The sequence below is a fragment of the Poecile atricapillus genome, chromosome 6 (assembly GCF_030490865.1).
Source record: "Poecile atricapillus isolate bPoeAtr1 chromosome 6, bPoeAtr1.hap1, whole genome shotgun sequence".
Taxonomy (NCBI): domain Eukaryota; kingdom Metazoa; phylum Chordata; class Aves; order Passeriformes; family Paridae; genus Poecile; species Poecile atricapillus.
In genome coordinates, this window is record NC_081254.1 from 24,539,505 (window position 1) to 24,555,128 (window position 15,624).

The window sequence follows — 15,624 nt, forward strand, 5'->3', positions numbered from 1 at the left end:
AGGGAGCACGTGACCGTCGGCACCGCCCCCCGCGCACGCGCAGGCGGGCCGGGGGGGCCGGGCCTCTGCCCTGCGCGCGGGTGTCATGGCGGCGGCCGGGGCCAGGGCGGAGGCTCTCGCCGCCTCCGTCCGGGACTTCGTGTCCGGGCAGCAGGACGGCCGCGCCGCGGAGGTGGCGGCAGGTACCGCGCGGGGGCGGGACGGGGCGGGACTGGGCGTGGGCACAGCGGCGGGGCCGGGCTGGGCCTGGGGCGGGCGTGGGCACAGGTAAGGGCGGGTCGTGGCGGTGTGGGGAGGGATTCGGGAGGGAGCGTGGGGCTGGGCAGGGCAGGGCAGGGCGTGGAGGCGCGGGACAGAGCGTGTCTGTGGGTTGTGAGGCTGCCGTGCGGGGCAGGGCACGTGGGTATGGGTAGGGTAGGGCCTGCAGCTCGGAGCTGCCGAGGAGACGTGTGGTAGGAGCGGAACAGCCGCGAGGCTGAGGGGCTCCAGGCACATGTGGGTGCAGAGAAATCGACAGTGGGAAGAGAGCTCATGGCCTTGCTGAGGATCCGTGGGAGATGATGGTTGCAAATTGCCCTCACTGTGGTTTCTCCCCCTTTTCTAGCAGGGCTTGAGGCATTTGCTTTTGTCGGATAATTTATCCTTCTACTTGGAGCAGCAATTGGGTGACTGTGTTGCGTTAGGGAAGTTACAGCTTCAGGAGTGTGGCTTTCTAAGGATAAGGTGATACTTTTATGTTTGGAGGCAGTGGCTTCAGCATGTTTTGGGAATGAGCTCAGAGAGCCAAGAAGGGCTGTCTATATATGTTACATTACACTTATGGGTAACATATAGGCCTTTCTCAAGGCCTGATGGCTTGTGAACTGCTCTGTAGTGTTTTGGTGATGAGATGAGCTGGCAAAACAGGAAGGTAACCCAAGGGCCCATGTAACACAGAGGGAAGAAAATGCCAAGAAAATTTGGAGGAATTCACTAAACTGTGTGACATTCAAGATGTTGCAGAAGGGCTGTCTCTGATGTATTTGGGATAGACGTGGGGAAGGATAACCTTACAACTGCTGTTGTCACCTGATCTCATGTTACAGAAGTGCATGGAGAAAGCTTTGTCTCTTGGAAGACATACAAAGAGAATTGCTCCCCATTTGCTCCCCCTACCTCTTTTCAGCTGTGTGGCTCTTGTGACAAACCCACCTTCACAGAGGGGCTGGCAAGTGTCCTTGAGCCCCTCTGACCTTGTACAGAACCACACATCAGAAAGGATTAAATTGCATTTTGTATCCTTGAGCAAAAGGGGAGGTCTTTTCTAAGCTCATGGCCATTGTGCACTTGGTGTAACAAAAAACATTGACCTTCCCCAATTTGTTGCTGAGGACTAAAATGAGTGTAACTTGTCAAATGGCAGAAAGGCCTTGGTGCTGTCAGGGGCAGGTTGGGTTGCATGGGTCAATGGCAGGAGGAGGCTGAATTAATTTTTCTTAAAAAATGGCAAGAGAAGGATACTGCTGTTACAGAACCCATTACATGTTCCCTGCGAATGTTGTGCTCACATTTTCAGGGTGTGGGGGAAACAAGAATGGAAGGCCTCCAGAAGGGACTAATATCTAGAAGGACACTGAAAGGGGGACAGACCTGTCAGGGAAGAGAGCAGGTTGGTTCAGAGTAGCAGTCCAGCACAGGATGAATGGCTTGCTTCTGTTAAGTCTCTGGGAACTACAGGAATCCCAGAATAGGAAGGCAGCCCCTCCTGGTAAAGGGATTCAAAGTGCCTAATTAACCTTGGGGCATATATGCTGCTGCCAGATGTGGAGGCAGCAGTTTCAGGGGCTCACCACTGTGCCTGTTGTGCTGATGAGGTAGGTCCAATTAGCTGTGCTGGTGCTCATGCCACGGCCTGTGTGGCGCTGGCCACGAGCACGCCATGCTCACAGGCTGTGCCAGGGAGGGGTGGCCACACCATGTGAGGCAAAGCTGGTTACACCTGGGTCCTTGAGAGCAGAGGGAGCTCCCTCGCTGAGCTGAGCAAAGGAGCTGCTGACCTCACTGCTGCTGACCACGGGGAGTATTAGTACCTGACTGTGGTTTGGCCATCACACTGTAGCTCTTTCCTGTTGAGCAGGGAACCAGAAGCTTTGTGTAGAGCTGTTTTTGGTCTCTGCAGACACAGAGAGGCAGAGCAACTGACCATACTGATAGCATTTCTCTCAGACTTTTTTCATGATGGTGCAGAGACACAAGGGCTCTTCAGGAGCTTGCAGAGTGAGATACTGGGATGCTGGATGTGGAGGGACCATCCAAGCTCTCTCTGCAGCCCATTCTGCTTTGGCTAGTGCACAGCATTTGCATGCTGTTTTGCTGTCGTTATTCTGCAAGAAATTTTGCCAGCACATTATTGCTGTCTCTGAGGGCACCCCCTGTTCAGTCTGTGCCCGTCAATTCTGAGACCTGCTGGGCTCTTTTCCACACAGCTCCACTTATCTGTTCTGTTTCTCAGTTCAGGCTCCCTCTCCCTGCTGCGCCAGGCAGGATTGAAAGCTCTGTCTCTGGAGTCAGGACTGCCTGCTGTCAGAACACACTGTCAGAAAACACTGTCATCCCATTCCTAGAGACAGCTCTATGATGAACAGGGTGTCCTAATACTGGAATTAGCTGCTTCAGAAGAGACAGTAAATGCTTGCAACAGCTGGAGACACTAGCTGGAACAAGGCCTGAGAAAGCCCATAATGAAACCTTTGGGCTTCTGAGAAGGGTAGGTGCCCTGTCAGTTGTGTAGGTTCAGCAGGGCAGAGAGGTGAGCAGGTTCCTCCAGAGTGCCCAGTGCCCCTGGGCAAAGACAGTGAGTCTCAGTGACTGCCAGGTGATTTGGGTGTTTTCGTGGAGGAATGCTGTTTTGTCCAGGCAGAGAGTGAGGGGTGCTGCCTGTTTTCCAGCAATATCACTTTACACCTGAGCTGCAGGCTAGGGGTCTGAAGGTAAGGCAGTCCCTTGCCTGTCACCCCATGTCTGTGCAGAGGGTGTACACAGAGCTCTCCTTCTGGGGAGGTGCCACATTGGCAATGGGTGGCAGGAATGGAGAACCTGCCCTCCTGCCAACTTTCTTGTAAGGTGCAGCAAAAGCAGGTCCTTACCAAAGCCTCCTGAGGGGTGACTCTTCCCCTAGTTGAATTGCAAGAATACAGAGGCAGAAGGTGAATGAGGCAACCTGGCAAGGAATCTGAGTCAGAGTTGGAAACAGACTCCAGGAATCCCAGCATTTTATCTTCCTCTGACCACAAAACTGCCTTTCTCCCTGTCCTCCATCTTGGAAGAAGTTTGTGCAGTTCTTGTTCAGCACAGTGTGGAGGTGATGGAGTCAAGGTGGGAAGCTGAGTGATCACTCGTGTCTGGGCTGCTTGTTCAGCCAGTTCTTCCTCAGGAAACACCTGGAGAGCTGCCCTCTCCTCACAGCACTCTCACATTAGAGCTGTTTTAGTATCTCAGTGAAGTGGAGCACAGTAAGACTTGTCTTAGGAGCCACACATACAGCCATGCTGCAGGGAGAGGGTGAGGCAAAGTGCAGGCAAGTTCTCCCTGGCTGTCTCTTCTCAGCTCTCAGTCTCACAGGTGTTTGCAGGCAGCACTGGAGGCTGCTCCACCAGTTAAGTGCACATGGCTCCTTTGGTGCTTAGTGGGGAGTCAGCACCAACCAGCCTTTCCCACTTGCAGTGCTGGGAGGGTTCCCAGCATCCATCTCTACTAGCATGCTTGCATGATCTCTTTTTCACTCTCTTTATCTCCTTTCTCCAGGGGTGAAAGATGGAAGGTGGACAGTGCTGCAGCTTGTGGAAGCCCTGGGGTAAGAAAAACCTTATGCAAATTATACATACAGTTATATGGGTAAGGGCCTTGCAAAGAGGCATAGTTAGAAGGGCAAGTGTGCTCATCCAGGATAAACTTCAGCACTGGATGATACATTGCTGTGGGCAGGATGTTGTCTGCTCACAGTGTGGGGCTTGAGCAGTGCTTTGCCCTCCCTGGATGTGGGCAGCTCCCAAGGCCGGAGCAGCTCTTGATGCTCTCGCAGAACAGAGGCAAGATGATGTGGCAGACAGCAAGTTGGCACTTTTCAGTTGGGGCTGTCCCCAGCAAGAGCTGCCTGAGCACACAGCTGCACAACACTATTGTCACAAGTTGTCTGGCACTCAGCTTCTGCTTTTGTCTCCAAACTATCATGGCCTAGGCTCATTTCTCCCAAGCTGGGGGCTGGACTTGCCTCACTGTAAGAGGCTTTACCCTTTTTGACCCTTGTGATCTTGAGACCATGGTGCAAGAGCAATTTCTTTGGTCTGATTTGAGACTTTGGATTTCTTTTGCATGGTTCTGGGGCTGAGTGCACACATGCAGCACAGACAGGGGGAAAAGTGTCTGTTTCCACTCTGCCAGCAAGTCAGGCATGACTGTGCCCACAGAGTGTCACCTCTTTGTTTTTGTAATGTGCCTGCTCAGGATGTGCTTCCTGCTAGGATGTATCTGCTCACAATAGGCTTCTTGGGCTTTCTCCCCTCTTGGCCTAGGTTTTGCCTGGAGAACACAGATCCTCGAACGCGAGGGCGAGGCATCCAGCTGTTGTCACAAGTCCTGCTCCAGTGTTATTCCCTGCTCCAGGAGAAGGAAGGTAAGGGTTTTTCTGGCCTTTGAGTATCTGTCTGGGGACAAAGCCTGTGCCATTAAAGTGTCTGTCCTGAAATTGGCAAAGGGATTGATTTAACACTGTGACAACTTTGTACATGTCTCTAAGAGTCAAAGTCCAAGGAGGGTATGAGGTTTTGTGCTGCAGCCTTTTTGCCAACACCACACAGTTCAGGTCACTGAACACACCAAATCCCTGAACAGCTGGGGCCCCTGACAGTGTGTGGGTGTTGTGCACCGAGGTGTGCTCAGTGCCATGTGGGATGTGTTGGGGATACATCTGTATGTCAGAATCCTTGGGTGATTATTCAGAGCAGGAAGACTGTCCTTCACACACCAAGTCACACTGCTGCCCTGCAGCCTGGCCAGATTAATTCAGGAGGAACCCTGAGGGCTGGGGAGGAGGGGAGATCAGTGTAAGGGTGAGAATGGAGAGGGGGACTAGAGTGGGGAGGGGAAGATGCACTGTTCATGGAGGTAAGGAGAAAGTCTGCCTCTGTTAAATGCCCCATAGCAGTTGGCTGGCAGCAGGGAAAGGCAGTAAGTAGTAACAAGCTTTGGCACCTTGCAGTTGGGAAGTTGAACTTATGCCAGCAGGCTGGCTAGACAGGGGGCCTAGCTAGTAAGTAAGGTGGAGGACGGGGAGGATGGAAGTAAAAGATGCGTAGTCCTTGGAATTTGGCTTTGACTGAAGCCAGGCGGGGCTGAGAGCAGCTGTGCATAGAACCTTACTTACTGCAGTATCTGGAGTCAGGTGTGATGACTGATGGGAACTGGGGTGCTCTGGAGGGGCAGCCAGAAGTGGGGAGGTTCAGTGGGGATACTTGAAGGAGAAGAGACTCCGGGCAGCTGAGCAAGGGTGGTGAGCTGTGTTAGAGCCTCGTGTCCCTGCTCACGCAGTTAATTTCTCAAGCGCTGCGTCAGGCTGCCTCCTGGGGGGCTGAGTTTCTGCAGCAGCTGTGGGCACAGGATGCTGCTAGCCGGCTCTTCCAGTCTGCTTCCTGCTACCACTCCCCAGGGGTGGTGTGTGCAGGCGCCCGTGACCATGACTCAGGGGCCAGGAACGTATTGTGGAGCCAAGTTTGAGAAAGCTAGAACTCCTGCCCCAGCCCTGTGCCCCACCCCATGACATCCTCCAGCCTCCGCTGAGCAGACTGCCACACTACTGCTGGTGTCTGCATCCACATGTCTGGACAGGCCAGGGCAAATGCCTCTTGGGCAGCTCCAGCACTTCTGCAGCAGCCAGAGTTGGCTGCTGCCCTTCTGCAGTTAGGCAAGGGCTGCTTACAAGGAGAGGGCAAAGGTGTTGGAGCCAGGTGGGTGCACCCAAGAGCATCAGTTTGTCCCAATCACAAGTGCAAGTTGTGTTCACTCTTAATCCATCAGTTTGTGGTTGAGCTGGGGCCAGCACCTAGCAGCTGTGTTTCGTAGGGCTAACACACATTGGTGTCTGTTTCTGACAGTGCTGCATCTGGTCCTGTTCTATGAAAGCAGACTGCAAGATCATCATCTGGTGATTCCCTCGGTGCTCCAGGGACTCCGAGCACTGGTGAGCTCGCACTCCCAGCCCACAGTGCTGGGATGCATTCCAGAGCAGTGTCAGGGAGGTGCAACACCTGGTATGGGTTGGAGCAGTGTGTCGAGCAGGGCCTGGCTGGGCTGTCAGCCCATCTGACAACATTGCCCTGTCTACTCTCTTCTCCTGCTGTGCCTCTTGTGGAAGAGCCAGGGACCAGACACTACCTTGATTTCCTGCCCTGTGTTGGTACTGGGGCAAGGATTCCCTGGCCACCCTGCACAACACAGATGATGGGCATTGTGTCCTGTTCTGTCTCGGGAGGAGGTTGTGAGAGATCTCCCTGTTGTGGAAGAGGATCCTGCAGGCAGCTACTGCACAGAGTCAGGAGCTCCCTTATGTGGCTGCCAACATGGTATTCCATTCTTGCTTTTTTCTTCCTGTCCCCAGAGCATGTGTGAGGTGCTGTCCCCAGGGCTTGCAGTGTCTGTGCTCAAAGCCATCTTCCAGGAGGTACATGTGCAGGTGAGCTATGTGATTTCCTATCCTCCTGTCCTTAATCTCTGCACCCTGTGTGTCTGGGGACAGGCTGCCTGCCCTGAGGGCTGGCCACATTCAGCACAGTGCAGTGCTTCTGCAGAGCTTAGAGACAGCTTGGCTCACTGCAAGAGACACTGTGAGAGACAGACAGCAGCTGAGAATCCTGTTTGGCCCTTGTCCTCTCTTTTCTCAGCCGTAGGGGAATTATTTCCTTTTGCTCCATTCTCCAGGCTGTGTTTAAGTGCCCCCAGTACAATTCTCCTCGCATTTAAGATTGTTTTTGCTGGCAGTGCCTTGGGCAGCATGTGTGGCCCTGGTAGTGACTGATAGTGCATTCATGCAGTGATGGGACACAGTCATGTTCATGTGCCATTGCATAGGCATGTGCACACTTTGCATGTGATGAATGGAATCTCTGTGCCAGGAAACAGCAGCTGAGCTGCTGGGGGTCCTGCTCTCCCTCAGGGGCATGTACTACCCATGGGGTAGTGGGTAGCTGTGCTGCCATGTGTAGAGGATGGTTTTGATTGGTCTGCTCCTCCCTTCAGTCCTTGCTGCAGCTGGACCGCTACACAGTCTACAGCATCATCACCAACTTCATGAGCACCAGGGAGGAAGGTGAGGGGGAAGATGCCAGAGCTACTCTGGGATTGTTGAGGCTGGGACAGCAACTCACTTTGACCTTCTCCAAGGGCTCTGTGGCTCTGCCTGGGAGACCTGGAGAAGAACTGTGGGGCTGGGGCAACTCAGCTGATTTAATGCCATGTTGTGAGGTCTGATGTCCTGCACCTGCTCACACTCCTTCTTTCTGCAGAGCTGAAAGGCCTGGGTGCCAACTTCACCTTTGGCTTCATCCAAGTCATGGATGGGGAGAAGGATCCCCGCAATCTCCTGGTGGCCTTCCAGATTGTGCGTGATCTCATTTCCAAGGACTATGCCCTGGGTGAGCCTAAACCTGCCATGCAGAGATGACTGGGAAATATGTCCCTTTTCTTTGAGCCATTGGAGGGACAGCTCTTGGGGTGGTCCCTAACATGCTTTAAAAGCTGCAGAGCTGGCCTGTTGTGGGTGCTAAACATAGCTGCTGTGCCTTTTTTGCCTAATATCTTTGCTCACCCCCTCTCTCCTCTGTCTGCAGGTCCCTTTGTGGAGGAGCTGTTTGAAGTTACATCCTGCTACTTTCCTGTTGATTTTACTCCAGTGAGTGAGTCTGCCATGTGCCACAGCCTATTCTTTATTTCTTTCTGGTGTTTTCTTAGGGGGTTGTGTCCCCTCCAGGGAGTGGGATGAGAGGGTGGCCAAGGCTCTTGGCTGGGCAGTGTTCAGCTCTGAGCTGTATTACCCAGGCTGGCAGGCTGGTGCAAAGATAGCTGCAGTGACTGGCACTGCTGCTGCCTCGCTGGAGATGAAGTGATGCAGCCTCGGCAGATGGCTGGGTTGGGATGTTTCCTGACTGGAGTGTGACCTGCTGTTTGCTTCTTTTCCAGCCCCCAAATGATCCTCATGGCATCCAGAGGGAAGACCTGATCCTGAGCCTCCGGGCCGTACTGGCATCCACACCCCAATTTGCTGAGGTACGAAGCTCCTTGGGGATTCTTGAGCACCCCACTGTTCCCTAAGCACAGGCTGCCTTTCATAGTGCTGCAGCTCCTGCTGTGACTCTGTGGGACAGGAACAACTGGGACCAGGAGCTTTGCACTTGGGCAGCCCTGTCTCTAGCTGGGGCTGGTCATGGGGAGGGTGCTGACTGACACCCTGGGAAGGGGCTGCCTATTGCAGGTACCCCTTTACCTCTGCTCTCCTGGCAGAGGCTGAACTTGCAGCCTTGCAGGGCCGTGGACAAGGTGGTGCAAGGGATGAGCTGAATTAAAGTGCTTCTCTCTGCAGTTCCTTCTCCCTCTGCTTATTGAGAAGTTGGACTCAGAACTGCAAAGTGCCAAGCTTGACTCACTGCAGACTCTGGTAAGGGAGATCCCCTACTCCCTTCAACCTACAGCTGGTCTGTGGCAGTAGCAGCAGCCAGCCACTTCTGAGCCCTTCTCCCTGCCAGCCAAATACTCTCCCTTGCAGAGTCATAATTTCCAGAGTCCTGGTTTGGCCTGCATCACTCTTTCCTGTTTTCCTTGAGTGATTTGTCCAGCTCAGCATGAGCCTGCCAGGATGGGCAGTGTCCCAGTGCCGTGTCCTCCTGGTACTGGCTTCTCTGTGATGCTTTCTCCTGGCTCCCTCTTGCAGACTGCCTGCTGTGCCATCTATGGGCAGAAGGAGCTGCAGGAATTCCTTCCCAGCCTCTGGTCATCCCTGCGCAGAGAGGTAAGTACTGCAGGGCTCCACCATGGCTGGGCTTCTGCTGAGCAGGAGTTCTCAACCAGAGCGGGTGGGCCCCCTATCTCCCAGCAGCCAGCACCTGTGACCTTGGGCTGCCCCAGCTGAAAAGTGGAGGGGACAGGCCAGCCCGATCAGTGTGTCCGTGTGGCTTCAATGTGCCATGCTGCATGTTCAGATCACATGGGGAAATGAGGCAGAAGCCTGAGCCCTTCAGCCTGCACTGGGAGCCTGAAGCCTGTAGTTGTTGTTGGCGTGGAGTTCAGCTCATCCTATGGCCTTTCCTCCAGGTGTTCCAGACAGCGAGCGAGAAGATTGAGACGGAATGCCTGGCTGCACTGCATGCTCTCTCTGCCTGCCTCTCCCGCTCCGTGCTCAGCTCTGATTCTGAGGATCTGCTGGATTCCTTCCTCAGCAGCATCCTGCAAGGTAGCTAACAGAGACCTGTCCCATGCAGCCAGGCCTGAAAGCATCCTCCTAGGTAGAGATCTGCATTCCTTTTCTCTTTCAAGCCTCTTCTCTTTCTAGTCCTCACAGCAATTTTTGGCTTCTCCAAGGTAATTGTCTGCAGGAAGGGAGAACATGGGGAGTGAGCTGCTTCTGTCTCTTCTGGAACTGCACTATTTGTGTGCTTGGAGCTGTGGGAAGCTGCTCAGCTGGGGAGGCTGTGCTGCAGCTCAAAGCTGCACCCTGGCAGCACATCCCAGCCCCACTATCAGCTGTGTCCCCACACGCGAGGCAGAGGAGCTCTGTGCCGGTGCAGCTGACACCCAGCCTATCTCAGATTGCAGGCACCATCTGTGCGAGCCTGACATGAAGCTGGTGTGGCCCAGTGCCAAACTCTTGCAGGCAGCAGCGGGTGCCTCCCTCCGCACCTTCCACCGCATCACCCGCAGCGTCCTTCCCCTGCTGCTGGAGCAGTACACCAAGCACACACAGGTGAGGGGCACCCACTGGCTCCACAGGGCCTGGGGGCAGCCATGTCCTTCCCTGGCTGTGGGTAGAGACTCCGTGGGCACCCTATGATCTTGCAGTGCTGGGCTGAGGTGCAGTTCTGTCCCAGCAGTGACAGTGATCTGGGTTACACCTCTGTGTCCCTGCAGAGCAGCCAGAGGAGGACAATCCTGGAAATGCTGCTAGGCTTCCTGGAGTTGCAGCAGAAGTGGGGATATGTGGAAGAAGGTGAGGGTGGCTGGTCCCTCTGGAGGCATCTGTGTCCCAAGGGCTGCTGGCTCTGACTTCACTTTCCTGTATGCTGACAGACAAGGAAAACTCAGTGGTCAGTGTGGCTGCATGTGTGAGCCCCTGCCATGTCTCAAGGACCCTGCATGATTGAGTATCAAATGCAGCACCCCAGTGTTGCTAGTGGACATGAAATGGGATCATAGATTCAATCACAACAGCCGAGGTTTCATCTCAAGGAGATAGAAGCTTTTATTGTGGGGTTTTCAGCCCCTTTTATGAGGTGTTCCCATTCAGGTTAACATGATTAGTAAAAGGAACAAGACCTCTCTTGTCCCATTGGTGGAACAAGAGAAAAACACATTCAGAACATCTGTGCACTACTGTTTTGGGAACCAAAACCCTATTTACAAAACAGTCCTTGAGAGAGAAAAGTTTCCCAAAAGACTTTCCCTTGGGAAACAGATCAGCCACTGACAGGCTGAAAACTCTCTCAGGCTCAGAAAATTACATCCACACCCCAGAAAGGGTCTGTCAAGTGCCATGATGGTGGCTGTGTGGTGACAACCAGACACAGGCAGTGATTCCTTGCCCTTCTCTTCAGATGAGAACGCTCTGCTGTCGCTCCAAGCCCCGGTTTGCTCTGTGGTGTTCTCAGCGCTGATGGATCCCAGTGTGCAGCTGCAGCTGGTTGGGATCAAGGCATTGACTGTCCTGGGCTCCCTGCAAGGTTGGTGCCTTTTTTCACTTGAGACAGAGGGAGGTGTCATTCTCTTCTGAGAGACATGGTGGCTGCTAGGACATCCTTGCCTGCTGCTTGTAAGTGCACAGGAGTAGCAGCAGCATACAGTTCTACTCAAGCCATGAGCTCCAGGGAAACGTGGTCTCTCTCTTGCCTGTTTGTGCTGGGCACCTTGTATCTCTGGCATTTGGTGTATTGCTGCATTGCTGCTGGCCTGGATGAGGGGGAAGATCCTGTCCAGTACAGCAGCATCTTTGCCTTTGGCTAAGATTCCTTTATGGCTCTTGTTCCAGGCTTCCTGACTTCCTCTGATCTGGAGCTGGTTGTGGATCACCTCATCCGTCTTGCTTTGCATGAGGAGGATTCCCAGAGCAGGTGAGGGGTGGGCTAGCATCATGGTAGTCACCCACACTCTGGGAGGAGGAACAAAGCCTGGCTTTGCTGCACAGAGGGGCTGTAGTCTGAGTGAAGGCGCAGGAACTCTGAACAAGAAGACTGTGTGGGAGACACAGTTCATGGGCTGGAAATAAGAAAATCTGAGCCTGTCAAAGTAGGGGGCTGTGCTCTATTCCCTGAAGGGTGAAAAAGGCAAGTTGCTGAGAAATGGGGTTCTGTAGACACCTTCTGGCCAGGTCTTTACAGCTTGTGTACAAACAACCCTGGATTTGCAGTCCTTGCATCACCTTTTCTACTGTCTTTCCCCCTGGCAGTGAAGCAGCAATGGAGGCAGCTGGGTCCATGGCCCCCACCTACCCAAAGGTTTTCTCTGGACGCATGGTACCCAGGCTTGAAGAGGAACTGCAGTCAGGTAGCGCTGGGAAAGGAGTGGTGACTGATTTTGGGGTAAAGCCTTTCCCATCCCCATAGGGCTCCTGCCAGGCAGTGGGGCTGTGTTATGTGGTGTAGGTCAGTGGCTGTCCTTGGGGGATTCCCTGTGCTGGCACAGGAAAGGCTGTGGTTGCTCTGGTAGCCAGCCTGTGTGTGGCCAGGTACACCCTTGTGGGAAGGAGCTGCTCAGCAGCAGAGCAGGCAGAGTGCCGTGAGCCTGGCACAGGCTGGGTCTGCTGTGTTGCTTCACCATATCTGCCCTGGCAGGGTCTGAGGCCTGACTGCCCTTGGGTGGGGTGTCCCCAGGTCCCCCTCTGAGTTGTGTTTCCTTTTCAGAGAGGGAAGAAAGCTCCTACAACCACCACTCCTTGCAGCAGCGCTGCCTGCAGGCCCTGGCAGCTGTGTCCACCCACACCAGCATCGTGAGGGAGACTGTCCCTGTCCTGCTACAGCATCTCCAGAAGGTGCAGAAAGGTAATGGGCTGCTGCAGGCAGCTCCACAGAGCATGTCTGGGCAGGAGCTGCCTCTGTTACTGGTGATGGCTGGGAGAGAGCTGGAATGGCAGTGATACAAGGAACCCACACCTGAGCTGTGAATCCCACTGGTGGAGTGGGAGTCAGAGGAGATGCATTGTCCCAAGATGGCGTGCAGATCAAGGGGCTGGGTGTTGAGGCTGTTTGACTTGATGGTGACTGTGCCCTGCAGGGACCGAGGCCAGGAACACCCAAGAAATGGTCTCTGTGTGCCAGAGCCTGCACCACGTGGCCCTGCAGTGCCAACAGGATGCCGAGGGCTGCTGGTACTTCCACCAGACAGTGGTGCCATGCCTGCTGGCCATGGCTGTGCAGGCAGCCATGCAAGGTAAGTGCAGGGCTGGAGTGGGAGAGGGAAGAGCAGGCAACTCCCAGGCTCTCAGGGGTACCTGATCCTGCAGTCGGTGCTGTTGCTCCTGTCTTTTGGCACCCATGGCCCTCAAGAGTGGGCTTTACTGCTCCCTGCCCCAGAGCCCTGGCCCATTCTGGTGTGGGTTCAGGGGGCTGTGCCTGCCTCCTCCACCTGAACAGCAGGCTCCAGGAAGTTCCATTCCTCCCACTACCTGCAGAGAGCACCCATACGTTGCCAGGCAAAGCACTGCTGGAGGAAGAGGTGCTGGCTGCCATGATCCCAGTCATCAGTGCTGCCACCACTCACCTGAGCCCTGAGTGAGTGAAGCTGGGGCAGAAAGTTGGGTGCTCCATCGTGGGGAGGGAGCAGGCTGCATGCCTCCTGCTGCTATCTGTACAGGGTGACCCTGCGCCTCCTGGGAGGTCTCTGGTGACCATTCTAGAGCAGCATATTACAATGTCTTTTTTCTCCTAGGCTGGCTGCCCAGAGTGTGTCTCACATAGTGCCCCTTTTTCTGGATGGAGAAGTCTCATTCCTACCCCAAAACAGTTTTCCCTCCTCCTTCCAGCCTTTCGGGGTATGTTTGGTGATTGGGGCTGGGGCACCAGAATGGGCTGGGAATGAGAATGTTGACACAGGCTGGCAGCAAGGGCTGTGATGACATGGACACTGTTCTTCCCTTGCAGGATGGGGAGTGCTTGGAGGCACAGAGACGCCTGGTTGCCCTCCTCATGGCCTTTGTCTGCTCGTTGCCCCGTGATGTACGTCGATGGGGAGCAGGCTGGAAAGGAGCCCTGCCCAAGCACCCTCCACACTCTGTCCACACCAAGCTCCACAGAGAGATAGAGGGAGCACTGCAGCCCTGAGCCATAACACGTTCTCTGTCTCTTCCAGGTGACAATCCCTCAGCAGGAATGGCTGCTCCGGGAGCTGCTGGCATTGAGCTGTTCCTGCAACTGTCCCTTCACGGCCACCACAGCTGCCAAGTGCTTTGCAGGGCTGGTGAACAAGCACCCAGCAGGTAAGGGGGCTGGGGCAGATGCCCAGTGACCCTGCCCACTGCTGACAGGGGCAATGGCTTAGCTTGTCTCTTCCCTCCCCAGGGCAGCAGCTGGATGAAATCCTGCAGCTTGCAGTGAACAGGATGGAGCCCATCCTTGCAGAGGGGCCCCGCCGAACGCAGGCACTCACCTTGCTGCTCTGGGTAAGGCCTGCCCTGGATGAGTGGGGCTGGGGGACCCAGCCTGGCACTGACTGTTCTGCCTGCACAGGTGACCAAAGCTCTGGTGCTGCGCTACCACCCCCTGAGCTCCTGCCTGACGGACAAGGTAGGTGGTGGTGGGGCTGGGTGATATCTAAGAAACCTGCCTTGCTCCCCCATGGCTGGCTGGAGACTTGCAGCAGCAGGGTTCTCTCTCTCAGGGCTCTCTCCCTTGCAGCTACTGGGCCTGCTGGGTGACACAGAGCTGGGCCCTGCTACAGCCGATGGCTTCTCCCTGCTCATGGCCGAGTCCCCGGACGTGCTGCACAAGAGCTGCCATGCTGACGTGCGCATCATGTTCCGCCAGCGCTTCTTCACTGACAATGTCCCTAAGCTGGTGCAAGGCTTCCATGGGGCTGGTCCTGGTGAGTGGCCACCCCCAGCCCAGCCTCACCACTCCTGACCCTTTAACCAGGGGACCTGAGCCAGCATCCGCTCCTTCTATAGGCTGCTTGTAACCATCTCTGCTCTCCACAGATGTGAAGGCAAATTACCTGAAAGGCCTGTCCCATGTACTCAACCACCTCCCCAAACCTGTGCTGGTGACAGAGTTGCCCACGGTAAGAGCCAGCCTGGGTGACAGGCAGGGTGAGCTGTGACATTACGGAGTGCGTGGTTTGGGGTTACTCATGACTCCTGTGTTCTCCCTCTCTCTGCAGCTGCTTTCCCTCCTGCTTGAGGCCTTGTCCTGCTCAGATCGTGTAGTACAGCTCTCCACACTGAGCTGCCTCCACCCACTGCTGCTCGAAGCTCCCCAGGTCATGAGCCTGCATGTCGACACACTGGTCACCAAGTTCCTCAACCTCACCTCCAGCCCCACCATGGTGCGTGTACCCCCTCCTTCCTCCCTGCTATGCCCCTCTCTCCTCCCCCTTGTGCTGCCCTCATTCCAGTCTGTTCCAGGCTGTCCGCATCGCCGCCCTGCGCTGTGCCCATGCTCTCACCAGTCTGCCCACAACAGTGGTAAGTGCTTCTGCAGTACCCTGCTGCCTGCTCCTGTGTGTAGAGGGCCAAGGAGGCCACAAACCTCCTGGGGGGCAGCCAGCATCCATTTCTCTCAGAAAGAGCCCCTTCTGTCCTACAGCTGCTCCCATACAAGGGCCGAGTTATCCGGGCACTGGCCAAGCCTTTGGACGACAAAAAGAGGCTGGTACGGAAGGAAGCAGTGGCAGCACGTGGAGAATGGTGAGTGTGTGGAAGTAGCTGCTGAGGGGGTGCCAACGTGTAAGGGACATGGCTGATGGCACCATCTCTGTCCCTGCAGGTTCCTGGTTGGGAGCCCAGGGAGGTGAGTGCCCTCTGTCCCCTCCCTGTGCTGACCAACAGTCTGACCAGCGCCTCGCTAAGCCACCAAGTCATCCGACCGATGCCGTGGACCCTCTGGATCCTTAGAGCCCAGGACTGCCCCGACTGCTAGGGCTGGAGCGTGCAGGCCAGCAGACAGCACCCCTCACCGCTGTCCCTTCCCAGCACCCACAGGAGGGAAGGAGTTGTGCTGCTTGTGGCTTGCCCACCCCCTGCTGCAGCCAGGGACAGTGATGGACAGCCCCCACCACATGTGAGTGGAGAGGACAGGTCTGTGCACACATATGGTGTGTGACAAACCAATTGCCAGAAGAATAAATATATCTGTTTTGATAATGCTCTGAGGGTCTCCATGCAGCTCAGGCTGGGTCCTC

At 55.2% G+C, this 15,624-nt stretch overlaps 1 protein-coding gene across 1 annotated transcript; it reads left to right on the forward strand.

Annotated features, from left to right (window-relative positions):
* Window positions 1–28: 28 nt before the first annotated feature.
* Window positions 29–15,586, forward strand: MMS19 (MMS19 homolog, cytosolic iron-sulfur assembly component). Its single transcript, XM_058840996.1, has 31 exons — window positions 29–182; window positions 3,784–3,832; window positions 4,551–4,651; window positions 6,129–6,214; window positions 6,632–6,706; window positions 7,270–7,339; window positions 7,536–7,664; window positions 7,860–7,921; window positions 8,209–8,295; window positions 8,609–8,683; window positions 8,957–9,034; window positions 9,337–9,475; window positions 9,831–9,985; window positions 10,150–10,228; window positions 10,833–10,958; window positions 11,264–11,345; window positions 11,681–11,778; window positions 12,135–12,272; window positions 12,505–12,660; window positions 12,902–13,001; window positions 13,159–13,261; window positions 13,371–13,445; window positions 13,579–13,705; window positions 13,788–13,888; window positions 13,956–14,012; window positions 14,124–14,310; window positions 14,423–14,505; window positions 14,605–14,769; window positions 14,849–14,908; window positions 15,030–15,130; window positions 15,210–15,586. Exons 1-31 carry the CDS (start codon window positions 86–88, stop codon window positions 15,235–15,237), a joined length of 3,069 nt encoding a protein of 1,022 aa, XP_058696979.1. The 5' UTR covers window positions 29–85; the 3' UTR covers window positions 15,238–15,586.
* The last annotated feature ends 38 nt before the right edge of the window (window positions 15,587–15,624 follow it).